The sequence below is a fragment of the Ornithorhynchus anatinus genome, chromosome 2, assembly GCF_004115215.2.
Source record: "Ornithorhynchus anatinus isolate Pmale09 chromosome 2, mOrnAna1.pri.v4, whole genome shotgun sequence".
Classification (NCBI taxonomy): Eukaryota; Metazoa; Chordata; class Mammalia; order Monotremata; family Ornithorhynchidae; genus Ornithorhynchus; species Ornithorhynchus anatinus.
The window spans coordinates 41,204,221-41,225,656 of record NC_041729.1 but is presented as its reverse complement, the minus strand read 5'-3'; the positions used below and the strand labels follow the sequence as shown (position 1 = coordinate 41,225,656).

The 21,436-nt window shown below is 50.6% G+C and overlaps 1 protein-coding gene across 1 annotated transcript in view; it reads right to left on the bottom strand.

The window, feature by feature from the left end:
- MICALL2 (MICAL like 2) overlaps positions 1-20,265 on the bottom strand; it is a 45,295-nt gene extending 25,030 nt beyond the window's left edge. Inside the window, exons 1-2 of the mRNA XM_029058851.2 lie at positions 19,905-20,265; positions 3,098-3,146 (exon numbers count right to left, since the gene is read on the bottom strand). Of these exons, the coding sequence (XP_028914684.1) occupies positions 3,098-3,146; positions 19,905-20,047 (192 nt within the window). The 5' untranslated portion in view covers positions 20,048-20,265. The remainder of the gene's footprint in view (positions 1-3,097; positions 3,147-19,904) is intronic.
- Between the last annotated feature and the right edge of the window lie 1,171 nt (positions 20,266-21,436).

The following is a 21,436-nucleotide window of genomic DNA, read 5'->3' as shown; positions in this document are numbered from 1 at the left end:
CCCCACCTTCCTGGGGAGCATCCTGCCAGAGAGGAGGGGAGGAAAGGTCCAGGAGGTGGGGGAGAAAGGGAATAAGAATAGTAACTCCATCAATTGCATTTATTGAGCACTTCCTGCATCCAGAGCACTGTACTAAGCGCTTGGGATACTACAATATAACAGAGTTGGTAGACACAATCCCTGCCCACAACAAGCTTACAGTCTATACCATTTATCAAGTGCTTACTATGTACCAAGCACTGTTAAGCACTGCGGTAGATACAAAATCATCAGATCAGAAGACAATCTCTGTCCCGCTAGGGTTTCACTGTCTAAGTAGAAGGAAGAATGGAATCTAATCCCCCATTTCCTACAGATGAGGTAACTGAGGCCCAGAGAGGTTAAGTGACTTGCCCAAGATCCCACAGGGGATTAGAACCCTGGCTCTTGGATTTTGCAGGCCCAAATATGTCATGGATGGGGATGATCTCCCTACTCACAGGGCCTCTGGGCCCTGCCCCCAGGGTATCATAAGCAGAAAACACTATTTTTCCCACCGATTTCCCTAGCAGCTGTTCTTGAGCCTCGCTTGCTGCCCCACAGATCTCCTCAGTCGATTGATCAATCTATCAATCATATATATTGAGCACCTATTCTGTGTACAGCACTGTTCCAAGCACTTAGGAGAGTATGCTAGATTAAGGTGGACACCCCTTGCCTCAAGGAGTTTACAACATAGTGGGGGAGGAAGACATTAAAATAAATTACAGAAAGGGGAAGAGACAGAGTTTAGAGAGCCATCCATAAGGGCACGGCATGATGACAGTGTGAGTACCACGTGCTTAAGCGTGGGTAAGCAGTGGGGAGATGAGAGATTAATCAGGGAGGCACCTGAAAGAGAAATGATTTCAGAAGGGTTTTTGAAGACTGGGAGCATAATGGCCTGCCAGATATGAAGGAGGAAAGAATTCCAGGCAGGAAGGAGAACATGAGCAAACAGTTGGTAGTTAGAGATGAGATAGAAGCTTAGAGAATAGGTTGCTATCAGGGAAGCCAAGTGTGTGGACTCAGTTGTAGTGGGAAAAGAGCAAGGATAAGTCATGGGGAGAGAGTTGATGGAGTGCCAAAAAGCCAGTGGTTAAGAGTTTCTGCTTGACAAGGAGAGGAATTGGCAACCATTGGAGAATTTTAAAGAGTGGGGAGATGGGCAAAATTATGTTCTCGGAAAATGAACTGGGCAGCAGAGCAAGCTATGGACTGGAGAGAGGAGAGACTGGAGGCTGATGCAGTAATCGAGGCGGGATATGACAAGGGATTGGACCGGTATGGAGGTACCTCGGATGGAGAGGAAAGGGTGGATTCTGGAATGTTGCAAAATTGGTACCTGCAGGATTTGGTGACTGACTGAAAATGGAGATTGAAAGAGAGGTGTTAAGGACAATAATGCTAAGGTTATCGGCTTGAGGGATGGAGAGGATGGTGGTGCTGTCAACACTGCTGGGGAAGTTACGTGGATGGGATTTGGGGGGGGAAGATGAGGTGTTCAATTTTGGGCTTGTTGAGCTTGATGTGCCTATAGGATATTCATGTAGAGATGTACTTGAACCAGATGGAGAAGAGAGATTGCAGAGATATACTGGGAGGGAGATTTGGGAGCCACCAGTCTAGAGATGGTAGTGGAACCTGAGAGCTTCCCAAGGGGATGAGCTCCCCAAGGAATGGATGGGGATGGTGAATGGAAGGAGACCCAGAACTGAATCTTCAGGGACCCCCAATGTTAAGGAGTGGGAAGACAGGAAGAGCTAGTAAAAAGACTGAGGAGTGGCCAGAGACCATGGAAACTTAGAGCCTCGAGTACCCACACAGTGCTATCTGTCTTGTTGTTCACCTTGTGGTCACTCAAGGAATGCTTTTTGGCTGACCTGGAGGGAGCATGCCAGATGTGTATACAGACCCTAGGGCCTTCCAGGCCACGGGGCAACTCAGGCCAACTCTAGCCTTGGCGGAAAGTGAAACTGAAGCAGCTGAAGTCCATAAAGCAGAAGCACTGGGCGCACCCTGGACTCAGCCCACGCTCCCAACCACCGGAGTAGATGGGTGGTCTATGCTCCGTCAGCCACTCTGGGCTCACCCATCCCCTCCTCCCAGCCCCTCCTTTTGCCTCCCCCTGTCTTAGCCCCCGACCCAGGACTTAGCAACTCTGGGTGGACAGGACATTGCCATCACCCAGTAAGGAAAGAGAAAGAGATGGAGAGAACCATAACTCCGGAGCTGCGGCTTATTTATATTATTGCCTGTCTTCCCCTGTGGACTGTAAGTTCACTGTGGGCAGGGAATGTGTCTGTTATGCTATATCGTACTCTCCCAAGTGCTGAGCACAGTGCTCTGCACAAAGTAAGAGCTCAATAAATGTGACTGATGGACTGAATGTGGTGAGGACACCTGATAGGGCTGGCCATCAGGACCCTTGGGGTTGGGTGTCAGGTTCTGAATAGACTGTCTTGTTTCCCCTTTCAAGGCTGAGCATGACATGGCGGTAACAGCACCAGCCCTCGGTGAAGACAAGCATGGCCTGAGAGGAGTCCCAATTCCACTCATTCGTTCGTTCAATCGTATTTATTGAGCACTTACTACAACAGTAAACAGACACATTCCCTGCCCACAATAAGTTTACAGTCTAGAGAGGGAGAGACAAGTATGCTCCCGCTGACGCAGATCTCCAAGCAGTGTGACAGAGTGGAAAGAACACAGATTCGAGTGTTAGGAGACTTGGATTCTAATCCCACTTCTGCCACTTGCCTGTTGTGACTTTATTTGTGTGGGAGTGGGGGGATGCGGGAGGGGGTGGGGTAAGTCACATAACTTCTCTGAGCTCAGTTTCCTCCTCCATAAAATGGAGATGAAACACAGGTTCTCCCTCCCTGCTTTATACCATGAGCCCCGTGTCGGGGACAGGGACTGTGTCTGATCTGATTGTCTTGTACCTCTCCCTGTGCTTAGTACAGGGTTTAGCACTTACCAAATATCAATCATCAGTGTGCCAGGTTTGCACAGTCTTGGTCCCAACAGAGAGGTGGGGGCACCACCACTGAGGCAGAAGGAACAGAAAGGCACTTACCAGCTTGTTGTTTTCATAAATGTTTTCTTTACTGAGAGCATTGAAGTTTCTGAAAGAGAAAAACAGGGCAAGGTGAAAGTGGAGCCAAGTGGGCTGGGCCATAGCAGCACCTCTCTGCTTCTTCCCCAAGCCCTGCTGATGCCAAAAAGGGGCTCCATCTGCCCCCGCTCACCCCCTCCTTCCCCCAACGGAGAAACAGTGTGACCTAGTGGAAGGAGCACAGGCCTGGGACTCAGCGGATCTGGTTTCTAATCCCAGATCTACCACTTGTCTATTGTATGATCTTGGGAAAGTCACTTTACTGCTCTGTGTTTCAGTTATCCCAACTGTATATAAAGGTTAAGACTCTGAGCCCCACGTGGGACATGGACTGTGTCCAACCTGATTAGGTTGTCTCTATCTCAGTGCTTTGTGTGGTGACTGGAACTTAGCACTTAAGTACCATAAAAAAAACAACCCACAACACAGAGTGCTCTGCCCAAGTTAGAGACACCATCTCAGGGAAGATGAGGCCACTGAGGAGACCAACCCACGACCTTTGCCGTCTCACTGTTGGGGCCTGGGGGCTGCAAGGTGCAAGGTTGGGTATATCATGGACGATTGCTGAAGGGATTTGGTTGGCCAGGTCGAAGTGGGGGCAGAGGGCAGGGGCAGAGAGCTGGCAGCCGCCACAGCAGGGCTAAACAGATGCCCAGCCACTGGCTCAGACAGTATCTGGGAGCCCCAGAAATTAGCGGACCCTGGGACCTTCAACAAGGCAGGGACTAGACTTTAACCAGCCTTAATCAGCCACAACTAGCAATCAGAAAAGACCCGCGGGTGTGCTGACAGATTGTCCGAAGTAAGTTAAACCGAGGCAATCCCCACATATGAAAGCTTTCAGCCTGAATCAGGGTACAACGTGCATATACTTCAAAGATAATTCAATTTGACAAAGACTACTTTGACGAAAGGTACACCAGAGGGACAGGAGGTAGGGGGACGGTGGTAGTAGAACGCCCCTCGGCCTCTCTGCCCACCCGACTGCCCAGCAAAACCACTGGGAACCCCGGCCACCCTCTCATTCATTCCTTCTAAACTAATTATTGAGTGCTTACTGTGTGTAGGGCACTGTACTAAGCACTTGGGAGAGTACAATATAACAATAACCAGACACATTCCCTGCCCACAACAAGCTCCCCAGACCCCCTCTCCCGACATGACCCAGGCACACAGAACTGTGGGTGATTAATCTGCAGCAGGGCCCCATCTCACAGATTTCAGAGCACTGGGAAGCTTTGATTGTGACTGGGCTCTCCCTAACATGGGCGGTGGCATCTTGGGGCCCCTAGAGATCCTCTTTACCTTCAGATGGCTGGACTCTGCACTTTGTCTTATGTTGTCTTGTATTTATATTATTTCATCTCTCCTACTGTATCTGTAGCCAAACCCTTCCCCCTAAGCCAAAGCTTACTTTTCAACTGTGAATTCTTGGAGACACTTCCAACTCTGACTTGCATATTTTTTTCAGCATTCAGTACAGTGCTCTGTGCACAATAAGCATTCAATAAATACCACTGATTGACTAACTGATGGGCCAGGGACCATGTCTAACTTTCAGCAGTGTAATTTTCCCCACACTTAGTACAGTGCTCTCCACACAGTAAGCGCTCAATAAAATGCTATTAAATAACTGGTGTGAGCCCGTTGTGGGCAGGGATCATTTCTCTTTGTTGCTGAATTGTACCTTCCAAACGCTTAGTACAGTGCTCTGCACATAGTAAGTGCTCAATAAATATAATTGAATCAATGAATGAATTGCCTCTAGACTGTAAGTTCATTGTGGGAAGGGAACGTGTCTGCTACCTCTGTCGTACGGCACTCACCCAAGTACTTAGTACAGTGTTTTGCACATAGTAAGTGCTCAATAAATACAATTGATTGATTGATTGATTGTGCCTGGCCAAACATTGGGGGTGCTCTCTTCTGAGCTCCAGCCTGCTGGGTGGCTGCTGCTTAAGGCCATCCATAACAGATCTTCAGCCTCTTCATCTCCATCGATATTGACAAAGTGCAGCCATTAGACTCCCAAGAATACCCTTGCCATGGTTGCCTCTCAGGTCCTTCCTGCTCCACCTGCTCCAGACAGCCCCAGGGCCCAAGTGCCTGGCCTGCTTCTAGCAGGATTTGGACACCGTGGATCATCCTGTCTCACATTCCCCACCCCCAGGCCCCCCATCACTCCTCCTCCTGCTCCCTCCAGTGAGCATTAGCGCATCATTTCCTTGAGGGCAGGGAATACATGGCCTGCTCCTGAAGTACTCTCCTAAGTACTTAGCACAGTGCTCCGCATTCAGGAAGCACTCAATATTGTGGATTGATTAAGCAGAAATCTGGAGAGTGGCTACTAATAATAATAACTGTGTCATCCTCTTACTATATACCAAAGCCTGGGGTAAATACAATCGGAGCAGACACAGTCCTTGGACCACAAAGAGTTCCCAGGCTAAGGGTGAGGGAGAACAGCTATTTAACCCACTTTCCACAGAGTAGTAAAACAAAACCAAGGGAAGTGAAGTGACTGGCCCAAGTTCACATAGCAGGCAAGTGGCAGAGACAGGATTAGAATTCGGGTCCTCGGAATCCCAGGCTGTGCTCTTCCCACTAGGAAACACTGCTATGGTGGGGGTAGCAGTGTGAAGGGAGTTCTGCTCACCAGGAGAGCCTGAGGCAGTTGCCTTGGCATCCCCTACCCTAAAGAAGGCCACATCTCCATTTCAGGCTTAGTTTCCTCATCTATTAAATGGGAATAGAATACCTGCTCTCCCTCCCTCTTTAGACTGTGGGGCCCTTGTGGCTTGTAGGGATCAGCTCAGTGCACAGCACTTAGTAAGTGCTTAATAAATACTACTACCATTACTTTCCTACTCTGTTCCTCAGTTTCCCTAGGTGCAAAAATTAGAAACTCCCCCACCCCCCACCCCCTGCCCTTCCCCACCTCTGAAAAGGTGGATAAATGAAAAGCAAAACACCAGCTTGTACTGAGTCAGAAAAATAATAGACATGTCATGTCTGACAGCTCCGTGAATGCCTCCTGGGAGTCGTGTTTCAAACAATGCAGAATCTTCAAATAGAACAAAGGCAATTCGAGATTTAAATAAACACTTAATCCCGCCACTCCCTGACTGCCAGATCCGGTCCAGGCCCAACCCCTGTCCTCTCTCCAACGGTGCAGTCACAGAAAGAACAGCCGAGTGCAGAGTTGGGGGTTTCCTTCCAGCCGCTCAGATCACATTGATAGCCCAGCTGAACCACGGGGCCTAGGTGTAGGAGGAGGGAGAGAGAGACAGCAGGGAGCAAAGGCATCTCTCCTTCTGTCTTCTCATCATCAGTTAACATTTAACAAAAAAAAGTTGGCTGGCGTGCTGAGGAGAAGGGAGAGAAAGTGGAGGAGAGGGTAGAGGCTCAAAGGGTTTGAAACTACAAAGATCTCTGCTTTCTAAGCACTTAGTGAGGTTGACAAGAGGGATGAACAGATCACACAGTTGGGTGCAAAACCATCCAAACTGTTTCAATGCATCCTTCACGGGCAAATGAGTAAACCGCTCCCCACTACCTCGTTCGCACTCTTCCTTCCTCCCAAACCCACCTCCAACCTCGAGTTCCCGGGAGGCCTGGAACTCCCTTCTCCCAGCCCTCCTCCGCGTTTTTCCCCACCTGCAAAGCCCTTAAGGAAGCCTGGGGTGAGTTCACAGCTTTTTCTATCTACTGCAGAAAGACTTCCTGGAGAAGATAAATTGGGAGCTGGGCCCGGAAGGAGCCTGGGGGAGCAGAGAGAGGAGGGGGGCATTGATGGCTCAGAAGAGGGTTTCTACATAGAAGAGTCATGCCAACCCCCTGCCCATCCACTCCCTAGCTTCTGTCCAGCCCACCAGCCAACACAGTCAGTGTCAGTCCTAAGAGCAGCTGCTGTCCGGAACATCCTCTGTCCCTAGGGATTCCGGGACCGCCGAGATTGGTCTTTCTGTTTACAAAGGGAGGCTTGCAGCATGTGCTCTTTCGGATGTGGGTCTCGCTGTGGCTATTGGTGAGTCTTAGGGTCCCCAGACTAAATTGCAACCTCTCCCACCCCCACCTACAAGAGCTGAAGAACCATCATCACACTCTTGGCGGAACTATTACTAAAACCTGCTGACTCTTAGAAATATTTCTCTCCTCACTTTACATTCACTCCTACAGTTTTAACTCTCACCGCTCTGCAGAATACTCCTAAATCTGCCTTGTTAGCCTAATCTCCGCCTCTGCAATCTCACGGTAACCTTGACATAATCCTGGATTCCTTCCTTTCTTTGAGGCTGCAGTCAAATCCTGTCAGTTTTTCCTCCACGACATTTCCAGAATCCGCCCCTCCTCTCCATCCAAACGGCCACCGAGCTGAAATGGGCATTTGTCATATCCTGGCTTGACTCCTGCATCGACCCCTGACTGATCTCCCTGCCTCCAGACCATACTTCTCTCTGCTGCCCAGATCATTCTTCTAAAATATCATTCTGTCACACCTTTCCTCACTCCTCCAAAATCTCCATTGGTTCCTCATACCTCTCCGCTAGATTGTAAGGCCTTGGAGAGCAGGGTTTGGGTCTGCTTAGTTCAAGCAGACCTGAGGGCCTAGTTCAGTGGCAAGAACTTAGAACAGTGCTCTGCACCCAGTAAATTCTCAATAAATACGATTGATTGATTACCCTATGGAATTCTCTCAAACACTTAATACGGAACTCTGTACACAATGTTTTCAATAAATACCAGAGATTTACTGATTCAAGCAGAAACTCCTGTCCTGGAATTTCTTAATGTTTTTATTACTCAGAAGGTTTACTACTCAGAAGTGTTTTTATCATGTTTGAAACTTCTGAATGTTTCAACCATATTTATTAAGCACTTACAGTGTGCAGAGCACTGTACTAAGCACTTGGGAGAGTTTAATATAACAGAGTTAGCAGACATGATCCCAGCCCTTTGAAGCACTCAACCAGCTCTCTCCGCCACACTTATCAATTCTCTTCTCCCACTACACCCCAGCTCACAATCTTCACTCCTCTCAAACTAACCTACTCATTGTGCCTCGCTCATTCTTGGCTTTCCATTCAGTGAACTCTGGCTCACACCCTTGTCCTGACTGGAACTCCTTCCCCCTTCAAATCTGACAGACCATAAGCTATCCCTACCTTCAAATTCCTTTTGAAATCATTAAATTCCATTCTGAAATCCCACCTCCTCCCACAAGCCTTCCCAGATTAAATTTCCTAACACTGTGAGCCATGTAATTCCATCAGTCAACTCCCATACATATAAATTAATTTATAACTTACCCCAACACCCATGGACATGTTTCCTCGAGTATTTCTTTGGACCACTTCAGTTGTAATTATTTGTATGTCTTCCCCATTAGAGTGCAAGCTCCAGGGAACATGCCACTTTGTTACTCTGTACTTCCAGAATCTAATACAGCGTGGCTCAGTGGAAAGAGCATGGCCTTGGGAGTCAGAGGTCATGGGTTCTAATCCTGGCTCCGCTGCTTGTCAGCTGTGTGACTTTGGGCAAGTCACTTAACTTCTCTGGGCCACAGTTCCCTCATCTGTAAAATGGGGATGAAGACTGTGAGCCCCACATGGGACAACCTGATCACCTTGTATCCCCCTGCCAATGCTTAGAACAGTGCTTGGCACATAGTAAGCGCTTAACAAATACCATCATTATTATTATTAATACATTGCACTTCACCAAGAGAGGACTCAGTAAGTACCACTACTCTCACCCTTTTGCTGCCTCCTAGAACTTTTAGATAATAATAATAATAAAAATTATAATAATAGTCTTTGTTAAGTGCTTACTATGGGCCAAAACACTGTAGATACAAAATAATCAGGTCCCATATGGGGCTCAGGTTAAGTAGGAGGGACAGCAGGTATTGAATCCCCATTTTTCAGGTGAAGGAAACTGAGGCACAGAGAAGTTAAGGGATTTGCCCAAGGTCACATGGCAAGTAAGTTGCGGACCCGGGATTGGAACCCGGTCCTCTGACTCCCAGGCCCGCGCTCTGTCCACTAACCCACATGAAGGGCCCTGGGCTGAAGTCTTCTCTTCCTCGTTAGCGGTGCCGTGATCCTAATGTATTTATGAAATGATTTCACTTCAGCAGTGCTTTCCCACCTACTGCCTTTTGTCAGATGAGGGACTAGGCTTCCTGACCCCCAGGCCGGAGTAGCTCCGGGAGGGGTTGTGTGCTTGTTTCTTCATTTACCCAAAGCTTAGGCTCCACCTGCCAACATGTAGCTCTAATGTGGCTGAAGCCTCACTCCAGGCATGGCCAGACAGGTCACAAAGACAGCTTAAATGTTACACACCATCTCAGATTTGGAGAGTACTTTATTTTCTACAAAACCCTTCAATTTGTCTCGGTTCATCCTGACTACATCTCTTTGAGGTAAAGAGGGGACGCATTAGCCCTGTTTAATAATAACGGTATTTGTGAAACACTTACTATGTGCCAAGCGCTATTCTAAGCACTGGGGTAGATACAAGGTAATCAGGCTCAGTGGAAAGAGTCAGAGGCTTGGGAGTTAGAAGTCATGGGTTCGAATCCCACTCTACCACTTGTCAGCTGTGTGACTGTGGGCAAGTCACTTAACCTCTCTGTGCCTCAGTTACCTCATCTGTAAAATGGGGATTAAGACTGTGAGCTTCACGTGGGACAACCTGATTACCCTGTATCTACCCCAGCGCTTAGAAAAGTGCTCTGCACATAGTAAGCGCTTAACAGATACCAACACTATTATTACATGGCGCTCACAGTCTTAATCCCCATTTTACAGGTGAGGGAACTGAGACACAGAGAAGTGAAGTGACTTGCCCAAACCCACACAGCAGACAAGTGGCGGAGCTGGGATTAGAACCCACGACCTACGACTCCCAAGCCCGTGTTTTTGCCACTAAACCACACTGCTTCTCAACTTCAGAGTAATCTGTTTGATAGATTAGGAAACAGAGGCACAGAAAGGTTATGTGGCTTTCTCCAAGTCACTCAGCTGGCCAACGGCAGACCCATGCTCCTTCCATTAGACCACCCTTCTTCTCATCTAGCACCACCCTGATGTGCGGGGCAGGCGGATGGGAGCCCCCTACCCTCCTATCTCCTCCCCTCTTCACAACTCTAGCGTCCAGCGGAATGAGGACCAGCATGGCCTAGTGGAAAGAGCACGGGTCTGGAAGCCAGAAGACCTGAGTTTTAATCTCGCCTCTGTTGGGTGACCTCGGGCAAGTCACTTCACTTCTCTGTGCCTCAGTTTCCTCATTTGTAAAACAGGAATTCAATCGTGGCTCAGTGGAAAGAGCCTGGGCTTGGGAGTCAGAGGTCATGGGTTTGAATCCCAGCTCTGCCACTTGCCAGCTGTGTGACTTTGGGCAAGTCACTTCACTTCTCTGTGCCTCAGTTCCCTCATCTGTAAAATGGGGATGAAGACTGTGAGCCTCACGTGGGACAACCTGATTACCTTGTATCAACCCCAGCGCTTAGAACAGTGCTCTGTACATAGTAACTGCTTAATAAATGCCAACATTATTATTATTATTATTATTAATCCTACATCCTTCTAGCTAAACAGTAAACCCCATGTTGGACAGGGGCTGTATCCAATCTTGTATCTATCCCAGTGCTTAGAACAGGGCTCGGCACATAGTAAACACTTAACAAATACCACTATTGTCATCATTATTATTATTATCCAGCCCACCAAGTCGTCCCACCATTAATGGCGCATGTGAACATCTGTGAGGAAACCAGAACCAGCAGTTGCTCCCAGATCCCCAGTTTCCCACTGTGATGGGCACATGGATTCCTGAAAAGTTGAATTCCTGGGAAGTCTCATGCTGATGAGCTGCTGACCTCATGTGGACCCGGAACCCACACAGAGCCGCCTGAGGCTAGAGGTGGAGGGCCGGGCCAGGCCAGGCCGGGCAGAGTGGCAGAGGTGGGCTGGCAGCCCAGGGCTCGAGGAGAGGAGTTGGAAGGCTAATCAGGAAACCGGGAAGGAAGAGCACGTCATCAAAGCCTTTCCACCCCAGCTCCTCTACCACATCTGGAATTAATCCCACCAAGAGTGCAGCCCCTCTGCTCGCTCACTCACCACATTAACCACTATTGCGAGAGAGTGAGAGCGAGACAGAGAGGGAGTCATACTACTACTAGGAAATGGTTACTCCATTCTCTGACACCACCCCTCTCTGAAGAGAGACTGCTGCCTGGCCAAGGGAAAGAGCAGGGGACTAGGAGTCAGGAGACCTGGGTTCTAATCTTGGTTTCATCACATCCCTGCTGTATGACTTTGGGCAAGTCACTTAACCCCTATGGGCCTTAACTTCCTCAGCTGTAAAATGGGGGCCAAATCTCTGCTCTCCCTCAGACTATGAACCCCATGTGGGACTGGGACCATGTCCAATCTCATCACCTTGTTTCTGTCCCGGCACTACCTACAGTATTTTGGCACACAGTAAGCACCCAATAAATACCATAATTATTATTCTGATACCTGAAGTTAACTAAAACCTCATAGTTGGTCCCGACTAGACATGCTCAACCAGCCAGAAGCCATCACCGGACCCCAGGAAAGGAAGTAGGGGATGAGGAGGGACCAGCTCAAACACACAGCCCCTTTCCTTGATGGAGTAGAGCCCAAGGGGGAGGGAGAGATGGTGGAAGGAGTTACAGACTACTTTTCTTCAGAAGCCCTGGGAAATTCAAGGAACCAAACTTCCCCTTTCCACTGCTGGCATAATAATCATGTGGCTGGCATGACCTGGTGGAAAGAACATGGGCCTGGGAGTCAGAGGACGCGGGTACTAATCCCAGCTGTGCCACTTGTCTGCTGAGTGACCCTGGCCAAGGAACTTAAACTTCTCCATGCCTCAGTTACCTCTCTAAACTATAAGCTCATTGTATGCAGGGAACTTTGTCTACCAACTCTGTTTAACTGTACTCTCCCAAGTGCTTAATGCAGTTCTCTGTATAGAGTAAGCACCTTTCCCTTCCAGGCTCAGAAAGCCTTATCTTTTAAGCAAATCCTCCCCTACTTTACTTTAAGCCCGTTCCCTCTTTCCAGGCCTCTCCAGACCTGGAAGACCAATGGGGTCAGGGGTTCGAATCCCGGATCTGCCACTTGTCAGCTGTGTGACTGTGGGCAAGTCACTTAACTTCTCTGTGCCTCAGTTACCTCATCTGTAAAGTGGGGATTAAGCCTGTGAACCTCACATAGGACAACCTGATTACTCTGTATCTACCCCAGCGCTTAGAACGGTGCTCTGAACATAGTAAGCGTTTAACGAATACCAACATTATTATTATTATTATTATTATCATCAGTGCCCTTGACAGAAAAACCCTTCTCTCCCCGTGGGGTCCCCAAGCTAAACACGTTCAAACACATGGTCATCTCCTTGGCTAAGGGCGAAGCCAAAGGAAGTGAAACACACGAAAAGTTGGGAGGGACAAATTGGGTTGTATCTGGCCTCAGGTTCCCCTCTTCCCAGAGAGGCAATAAATGAGGGGCAGCACCCAGCTGCCCAACATCAGTCAGAGCGCGGGAGAAAAATAACTTCCTTCTCCCTGCATTCTCCGGCAGGAAAACAACAGGAAGCGAGAAAGACGATTAGAGCAGTCTGCCCCTCGGCTTCCAGGCTTCCAAGGCCCAAAATAGAAGGTCTCCATTGATGCTGGGGTTTAAGGCGGCCCCGCTGCTTCCTGAACGAATGCTGGACGTATGAACTTCAAAAGCAGAGCTGGCCACAGGCACACACCCCCCGCCTCCAATCGCCTCCAATGGGGCTTGGCAGTAAAGCCAGTTTGGGCCGGGAAAGCACCCAGTTGCATCAGAAGGGAAATGTGCATCTCAGTGGAATGTTGGCTGATTGAACTGAGCTACCCTGTCTTCCCCATCACTCACTTTCCCATCACTCACTGTATACGGCACCACCATACTTCCTGTCTCACAAACCCGTAACCCTGGCCTTATCCTTGACTCCTCTCTCTCATTCAACCCACATTTTCAACCCATCTCTAAATCCTGTCGGTCCCACCTTCACGACATAGCTAAAATCCTCACTTTTCTCTCCATCCAAACTGCTACCACGTCAGAACAATGACTTATCCTATCCTGCCTGGATTACTGCATCAGCCTCCTTGCGGACCTCCCGGCCTCCTGTCTCTCCCCACTCTTGTCCGTACTTCACTCTGCTGCCCAGATCATTTTTCTTTAAGAACATTCAGGACATTTTCCCCACTCTTCAAAAACTCACGTGGTTGCCCATCCACCTCCTCCTTAAACAAAAACTCCTCACCTTTGGCTATAAAGCCCTCAATCGCCTTGCCCCCTCCTATCTCACCTCGCTCCCCTTCTACTACAACCCAGCCCTCGCACTGTGCTCCTCTAATGCTAACCTTCTCATTCTGCCTCGATCTCTTCATTCTCACCGCCAACTCTCATCCATGTCCTGCTTCTGGCCTGGAACAACTTCCCTCTTCAAATCTGACAGACAATTACCCTCCCCCACTTCAAAGCCTTATTGAAGGCACATTTCCAAGAGGCCTTCCCTGACTAAGGCCCCCTTTCCTTTCCTCCCACTCCCTTCTGCATCAACCTGACATGCTCCCTCTGTTCATCCCCCTTCCCAGCCCCACGGCACTTATGTAGATATCTGTAATTTATTTATGTATATTAATGTCTGCCTCCCCCCATTTAGACTGTAAGCTCATTGTGGGCAGGGAATGTGTCTTTATTGTTGTACTGAGTGCTCTGCACACAGTAAACGCTCAATTAATTTGACTGAATGAATGCCCTGTGTATGGGGAGGCGAGGGGGATGCGGGGGAGGCAGAGGATGGTAGAGAAGCCTTCTTCACCCACTACCTCCAGCACACTCTCTTCACTCTTCCCAAGCTAACCTTCTAGCTGTTTCTTGCTCTCCACTCTCCCGCCTCCCTCCCGCTGCTCACACTGTTACCCCAGCCTGGAACTCCCCCCACCCCAGCTAATCTGACAGACCACCACTATCCCCATCTTCAAGGACCTCCTATAATCTCACCTCCTCCAAGCCTTCCCCGATTAACTCCCCAAACTCAAGTTTCAGCAACTGATCAGCCACCTCCAGCCCTGATATATTTATTTCTATCCTCCCCCAACATGGATAGATGAACAGTCAATGGACTTATTCCGATTACTGTATTTGTAAATAATTTAATTTCTGCCTCCCCCTTTAGAGTGTCAGCTGCTTGTGAGTGGGGAACACGTCTCATGCTTCTGCTATACTTTCCCAAGTGCTTAGAACAGTGCATTGCAGCCCCATGGGCTAAATAACTACCACTACAGTAGGACTGCTGCTGTTCCACCAGGGAAGCCAGCTCTTCCCTCTGGGTCTCTGCCAGAGCAGTAAAGGATGCGGGAGGTGGGGGGTTTCCAGCCACCTCAGAACAAAGTCCAGGACTCCAGAGAACTTGGGAAAGTCACCCAATCCACACCATCCTGGCTTCCAGACAGGCCTGCCCTCCCCAAACAGTTGTTGTCTGTCCTTGGATCAATACCTGCAGAGAAGACACTAGAGCCTTCCTTAAGGGCACATTACAGTGTGACATATAACTCAGGAAGTTCATCCCAGGGTCTAACCTAAATCCCTCCTGCTGCAATTCAAATCTGTTCCCTCTTGTCCCGTCCTGGCTATAAACCAAACATGTGCTCAATTTCCGGCATGCAAACACAATCCTTTCTTCTTTGTGGAAAACGTTACCCAGTGCCCCCACCCCCTCCAGCCTTCCCTTCTCCAGGCAACTCTCTCAGCTGCCACCAGAGGCCCTGGAACGGCACCCCGAAGGAGCCAGTTCGCCATGACACTCTAGGGGAGAAATGTAAACCTCCACACCCGGCAGGGGGAAGGCCCTTGTGGCCTCCAGCCACTTGTCGGCCCCATAGGACTCTCTTTTCTGGCTCGGGAACACGTGCGGAACTGCCAAGGGTGTGGCCATTTGTTCAGGCTAATCCACCAGTGCTCACCTGGCCGGGGGGGAAACTGGCACTGGAGGCCCCTGTGACATTACCAGAAACTGTGCCCACGGGTCTGCACCGGAGGCCTGCCACAACGCCCTCCGCAACCGCCGAGGCTTTCCCCGGCCTCCCCTATGACAGTTTCCATTCCCACTTTAGGAAGGCAGAAAGAAGAGAGAGAAGGGGAGCAGGCCACCCACCCACGACCGCTCCGGTCCCTGTGACGTCTGCCCCGCCACTTCATCTTCCTGACGGTGCCTCTCCCCGCCCCCGCCCAGGCAACAGCAACCAGTCTCGTCCTGGGCTCCACAACCCAAGCGGGTGCTGCTGGAAAACTTGGACAGAGCCGCGAAGGGTTGAAAAGTCTACCCCTGAGGCAAGGTTCGAGGAACTGAGATGATTGGCCTAAGGGAGAGAAGGTTGAGAGCAATTTTAAGATGGGTTTCAAGCATACAGAGGGCCTTATTCAGGGGAGGGGGATCAGCAGAACAAGGCGCTTAAGCAGAAGCATGTGGGATGCAGGTTAGACACTTTTGAGAACCGAGTGGAAAAAGCTTGGGCCTGGGAGTCAGAGAACCTGGGTCCTAATCCCAGCTCTGATACTTGTCTTCTGTGTGACCTTGGAAAAGTCACTTCACTTATCTATGCCTCAATTACCTCATCTATAAAATGACCATTAAGATTGTGAACCCTATGTGAGACACTCTAATTATCTTCTATCTCCCCAGCGATTAGTACAGTGCCCGGCACTTACTTCCTGAGGTTTTGAGGTGTAAGCTACGGAAGGGTTCAACTCAAGATGGATTTTCACCTTCTAGGGTGGTCCTGCTTGAACTCACCAGGCCGAGAGCCTAGAAGTCAGTTTGGTTCAGGAGGCTCGTCCCCGTCTGGCTGGGATCACTGCTGCCTTAGAAACCACTCTGGGTGGTGGCTCAGTCGTGGGTCACCCAGGCAGCTGACCGCATCGAGCCAACCGGGTGCCCCAGCAACTGCCTGGGCATTCTCTCAAAGCCCCTCCCAGAAGTTTCCTCAGAGACTGGTCTAGGGCAAGGACTTGCCCAGACCAAGGAAGAGGAGAGAAAAAGGATTTCTAGGAGCCATTCTGGAGTTGCGCTGGCACACACTGTGATGACGAATCAGGAAGTAAACTGGACCCGTGGCAGTGGCTGAGAAAGAAGAGGGGAAATCCCACCATCAGGCTGGCTGCTGGGTTCTGGGCCAACACAGGGAAATTCAGGGCTCTAGGTGGAACCTATGGGGAAAAGGCAAGGGGGAAACGAGAGCGCACGAGAGCAGCCGGGCCCTTCGGCACGAGCGGGAGGAAACACTCTGTCCCCCTGGGACAGTAAGGCACGCTCGGCCAGCTGGGGAACACTTAGAGAGCAGCTAGAGCAGGAAGCCGGCCAGGGTTCAAGAAGCACAGGAAGTACACCTGGAGAGGGGATGCTAGACCCGTTAAGACAGGCATCTTTACCGGGCTGACTCACCACTCTTCCCTACTGCCTCACTCTGCTGCCAGGCTCCTCTGGGGCGGGGACGGAGAGCCCCAGGGAGACACCCCCAAAGGGAGGAAGGGAGACTACAGAATCACGCTGACCCAATAGGCCAAGCTCCGTCCCACCCTCTGGTTCCCCTCCACCATACCACCCTTAAGACATTGCAACTCCACTCCCATTACCATGGAGATGTGGGTCGCTGGTAAAGGGCATAAGCTTTCTCCAGAATCAGTCTACTCTCTGTTTTCCCGGCTTGGAAATAGGGCAGGGAATTCCCGGCGAGTTTTAAGTGCCATGTATTTCCCCAACGGAGAAAAAGTGCTGAAAAGTGTCGTTTGGGTACACATGGGAAGTCGATCCTAAACAAACATTTTCTTTTTCAAACGACAGACACAAACAGTCCCCAACTGGTGTTTAAACTTGTTTTGTAACAAAAATGGCATATCCGAGTGTTTACAAGTCAGCAGTGGTGTTTCACAACCCACGGAGGAGAGAAGTCTTAAGAAGTGGAGGAGAAAGAGAGAGAAAGAAGAAGAGCCATTTGCTGGGAGTCTTTCCTGGCTTTCTCTGTGGCCGGGCTGACGCCACTGTTCAGGAGCAGCGGGGCGGGGAGACGGTGAGAAACACGGTTCCCATTCAGTCGTGCAGGCTCCGGTCCCCTTTGCCTTCGGCTGCAACTTTCCCACACAGTCCTCCTTCCCCAGAATATCCACCCTCGGCAGCTGCTGCCAGGGCAGGCAGGACCACACAGACTTTGGTCCAGGAGAGCTCTGACCGCTCCGATCAGAATAATCATCATCATCATCATCATAACTGTGGTATTTGTTAAGTGTTTACTATATGACAGGCACTGTACTAAGACTGGGGTTGATACAGCATAATCAGGTTGGACACAGTCCCCGACCCACATGGGCTCACAGTCTTAATGCCCGTGGCTTAGTAGAAAGAGCACGGGCTTGGGAGTCAGAAGACGTGGGTTCTAATCCCAGCTCTGCCACTTGCCTGCTGTGTGAGCTTGAGCAAGCCACTTAACTTCTCCGTGCCTCAGTAACCTTGTCTCTAAAATGGGGATTAAGACTGTGAGTCCCATGTGGGACAACCTGATCACCTTGTCCCTACCCTAGTGCTTAGAACAGTGCTTGGCACATAGTAAGTGCTTAACAAATACCATTATTATAATTATTATTTTGCAGATGAGGTAATTGAGACACATAAATTAAATGACTTGGGTCACACATCAGACAAGTGGCAGAGCTGGGATTAGAAGCCAGATCCTCTGAATCCCTAGCCTATGCTCTTTCCACTACTTCACTACAGTTACTCCTTCAAGGGCAGCGATTATCATTAAACACAACTGTGGTAGGAGCTGAATGTTTACTGTCCGTATGCCAAGCTCTTTGGTGGATATACAGGCTAATCCCAACGGACACAGTCCCTGTCCCACACGGGGCTCTCAGTCTAACGGGGAGGGCGATCTCATCCCCATTTTAAAGATGAGGAGGCTGAGCCTCGGAAAAGTTAAGTGACTTACCCGTGATCGTACAGCAGGCAAGGGGTGGAGCAGGGATTAGAACCCAGATCCTATGACTCCCAGCCCTGCGTTACAGCCGCTAAGCCACTCTGCTTCTCTATTAATACCCTGGTGCCCAAGGGTGCACTTTTATTTCCTAGAAGCAGCGTGGCTTATGGAAAGAGCCCGGGCTAGGGGCTCAGAGGTCATGGGCTCTAATCCCCGCTCTGTCACTTGTCAGCTGTGTGACTTTGGGCAAATCACTTAACTTCTCTGTCCCTCAGTTCCCTCATCTGTAAAAGGGGGATTAAGAGTGTGAGTCCCAAGTGGGACAACCCGATTACCTTGTATCTACCCTAGCTCTTAGAACAGTGCTTAGGCACCTAGTAAGCGCTTAACAAATACCATCATTATTATTATTCAAGGTGTTCATGTCTGGCCATAAAACTCTTGGCCGGCTCCCTCCCTGGAGAGCCCTGTGGAGTGCTTTGGGATCCCCGAGAAGAAGGGTCCCACGATAAGCCCTGCAGCCGCCAGGAGCGTCAGATTTGGGGAAGGGGTTCCAAGGGCTAACAGTGTTTGGTATTTGTTAAGCGCTTACTGTGTGCCAAGCGCTGGGGTAGATACAGGGGAATCAGGTTGTCCTGCGTGGGGCTCTCACTTTTAATCCCCATTTTACAGATGAGGTAACTGAGGCACAGAGAAGTTAAGGGACTCGCCCAAGGTCACAGCAGAGACGTGGCGGAGGCGGCATTAGAACCCTCGTCCCCTGACTCCCAAGCCCGGGCTCTTGCCACTAAGCCACGCTGCTTCCCCATAATAATGGTATTTATTAAGCGCTCACTATGCGCCCAGCACTGTTCTAAGCGCCGGGGGAGATACAGAGCAAGCAGGTTGTCCCACGTGGGGCTCACAGTCTTCAACCCCATTTTCCGGATGAGGGAACTGAGGCACAGAGAAGTTAAGTGACCGGCCCCAAGTCACACAGCCAAGTGGCAGAGGCGGGATTAATAATAATAACGATGGTATCTGTTAAGCGCTTACGATGCGCCAAGCACTGTTCTAAGCGCTGGGGGGGATACAAGTTGATCGGGTTGTCCCATGTGGGGCTCCCAGTCTTCAACCCCATTTTCATTCATTCATTCAATAGTATTTATTGAGCGCTTACTATGTGCAGAGCACTGTACTAAGAGCTTGGGATGAACAAGTCGGCAACAGATAGAGACAGTCCCTGCCGTTTGACGGGCTTACAGTCTAATCAGTCTAATCTAATTTTCCAGATGAGGGAACTGAGGCACAGAGAAGTTAAGTGACCGGCCCCAAGTCACACAGCCAAGTGGCAGAGGCGGGATTAATAGTAATAACGACGGTATCTGTTAAGCCCTTACGATGCGCCAAGCACTGTTCTAAGCGCTGGGGGGGGGGATACAAGGTGATCGGGTTGTCCCATGGGGGGCTCCCAGTCTTCATCCCCATTTTCCGGATGAGGGAACTGAGGCCCCGAGAAGTTAAGTGACCGGCCCCAAGTCACACAGCCGAGTGGCAGAGGCGGGATTCGAACCCACGACCTCTGAGAACCAAGCCCGGGCTCTCGCCCCCGAGCCACGCCGCTTCTCCGCCCTGCCGGGGGGGGGGGGGGGGGGGCGGGGGCTTGCAAGGAGGTTGGGGGGCGAAGGGGGGGGTGGGCTTGGCAGGGGGCCGGGGGGCCAGGGGCTCCCGGGCCACCCGCTCACTCACATGAGGTCCGGTCTGTGCCGATGCAGGATGGCACAGAAGGCCAGCCCGTCCCGGAACGAGGTGGTCATGTTGGTGATGGAGACGTCCCGGTAGCCCTCGCACTGCTGGCGGCACCACTGCTGCAGGGCTTTGATGGCAGCCATCCCGGGCCCGGGCCGGGCGGGCACGAGGGGGGCCGGGCGGAGGACAAGAGGAGGACGGCCCAGGACCAGGCGCCGCCCGCTCGGCCCTCGTCGCTCCTCCTGCAGGGGCCCGAGGTGCTAAAGGGCAGGAGCGCGGTCCGGGGCAGAGGAGGGCAGACCCACGGCGGGCAGGACCGGCCCGCAGGAGAGGCGAGGGCAGAAGAGCCAGCTCGCTGCCAGCCTGCTCGCTGGGGCCGCTCTGGCCCCGCCCCCGCTTGGCCACGCCCCCCGAGGGGAGTCACGCCCCCTTCCCCGGTGGCCACGCCTCCTTCCCCTGGCAGCCACGCCCCCTCCTCCTGCCATTCATTCATTAATAATAATAATAATAATGTTGGTATTTGTTAAGCGCTTACTAGGTGCCGAGCACTGTTCTAAGCGCCGGGGTAGACGCAGGGCAATCAGGTTGTCCCACGTGGGGCTCACCGTCTTCATCCCCATTTTACAGATGAGGGAACTGAGGCACCGAGAAGTGAAGTGACTGGCCCAAAGTCACACGGCTGACAAGTGGCCGAGCCGGGATTCGAACCCATGACCTCTGACTCCAAAGCCCGTGCCCTTTCCACTGAGCCACGCTGCTTCTCTAATAATCTAATAATAATAATAATAATAGGGTGGGATTGGTTAATATTCATTCATTCATTCAATAGTATTTATAATAATAATAATAATGTTGGTATCTGTTAAGCGCTTACTAGGTGCAGAGCACTGTTCTAAGCGCTGGGGGAGACACAGGGGAATCAGCTTGTCCCACGTGGAGCTCCCAGTCTTAATCCCCATTTGACGGATGAGGGAACTGAGGCCCAGAGGAGTGAAGTGACTTGCCCACAGTCACACAGCTGACAAGTGGCAGATCTGGGATTTGAACTCATGACCTGTGACTCCAAAGCCCGTGCTCTTTCCACTGAGCCACGCTGCTTCAATAACGTGGGTATCCGTTAAGTGCTTACTATGTGCCGAGCACTGTTCTAAGTGCTGGGGGAGATACAGGGTCATCAGGTGAGGCTCACAGTTAATCCCCGTTTTGCAGATGAGGTAACTGAGGCAGAGAGAAGTGAAGTGACTGGCCCGCAATCACACAGCTGACAAGTGGCAGAGGCGGGATTGGAACCCATCCCCTCTGACTCCCAAGTCCGGGCTCTTTCCACTGAGCCACGCTGCTTCTCTATTTATTGAGCGCTTACTGTGTGCAGAGCATTGTACTAAGCGCTTGGAATATAGTAATAATGTTGGTTTTTGTTAAGCGCTTACTATGTGCAGAGCACTCTTCTAAGCGCTGGGGGAGATACAGGTCATCAGGTTGTCCCACATGAGGCTCCCAGTTTTCATCCCCATTTTGCAGATGAGGTCACT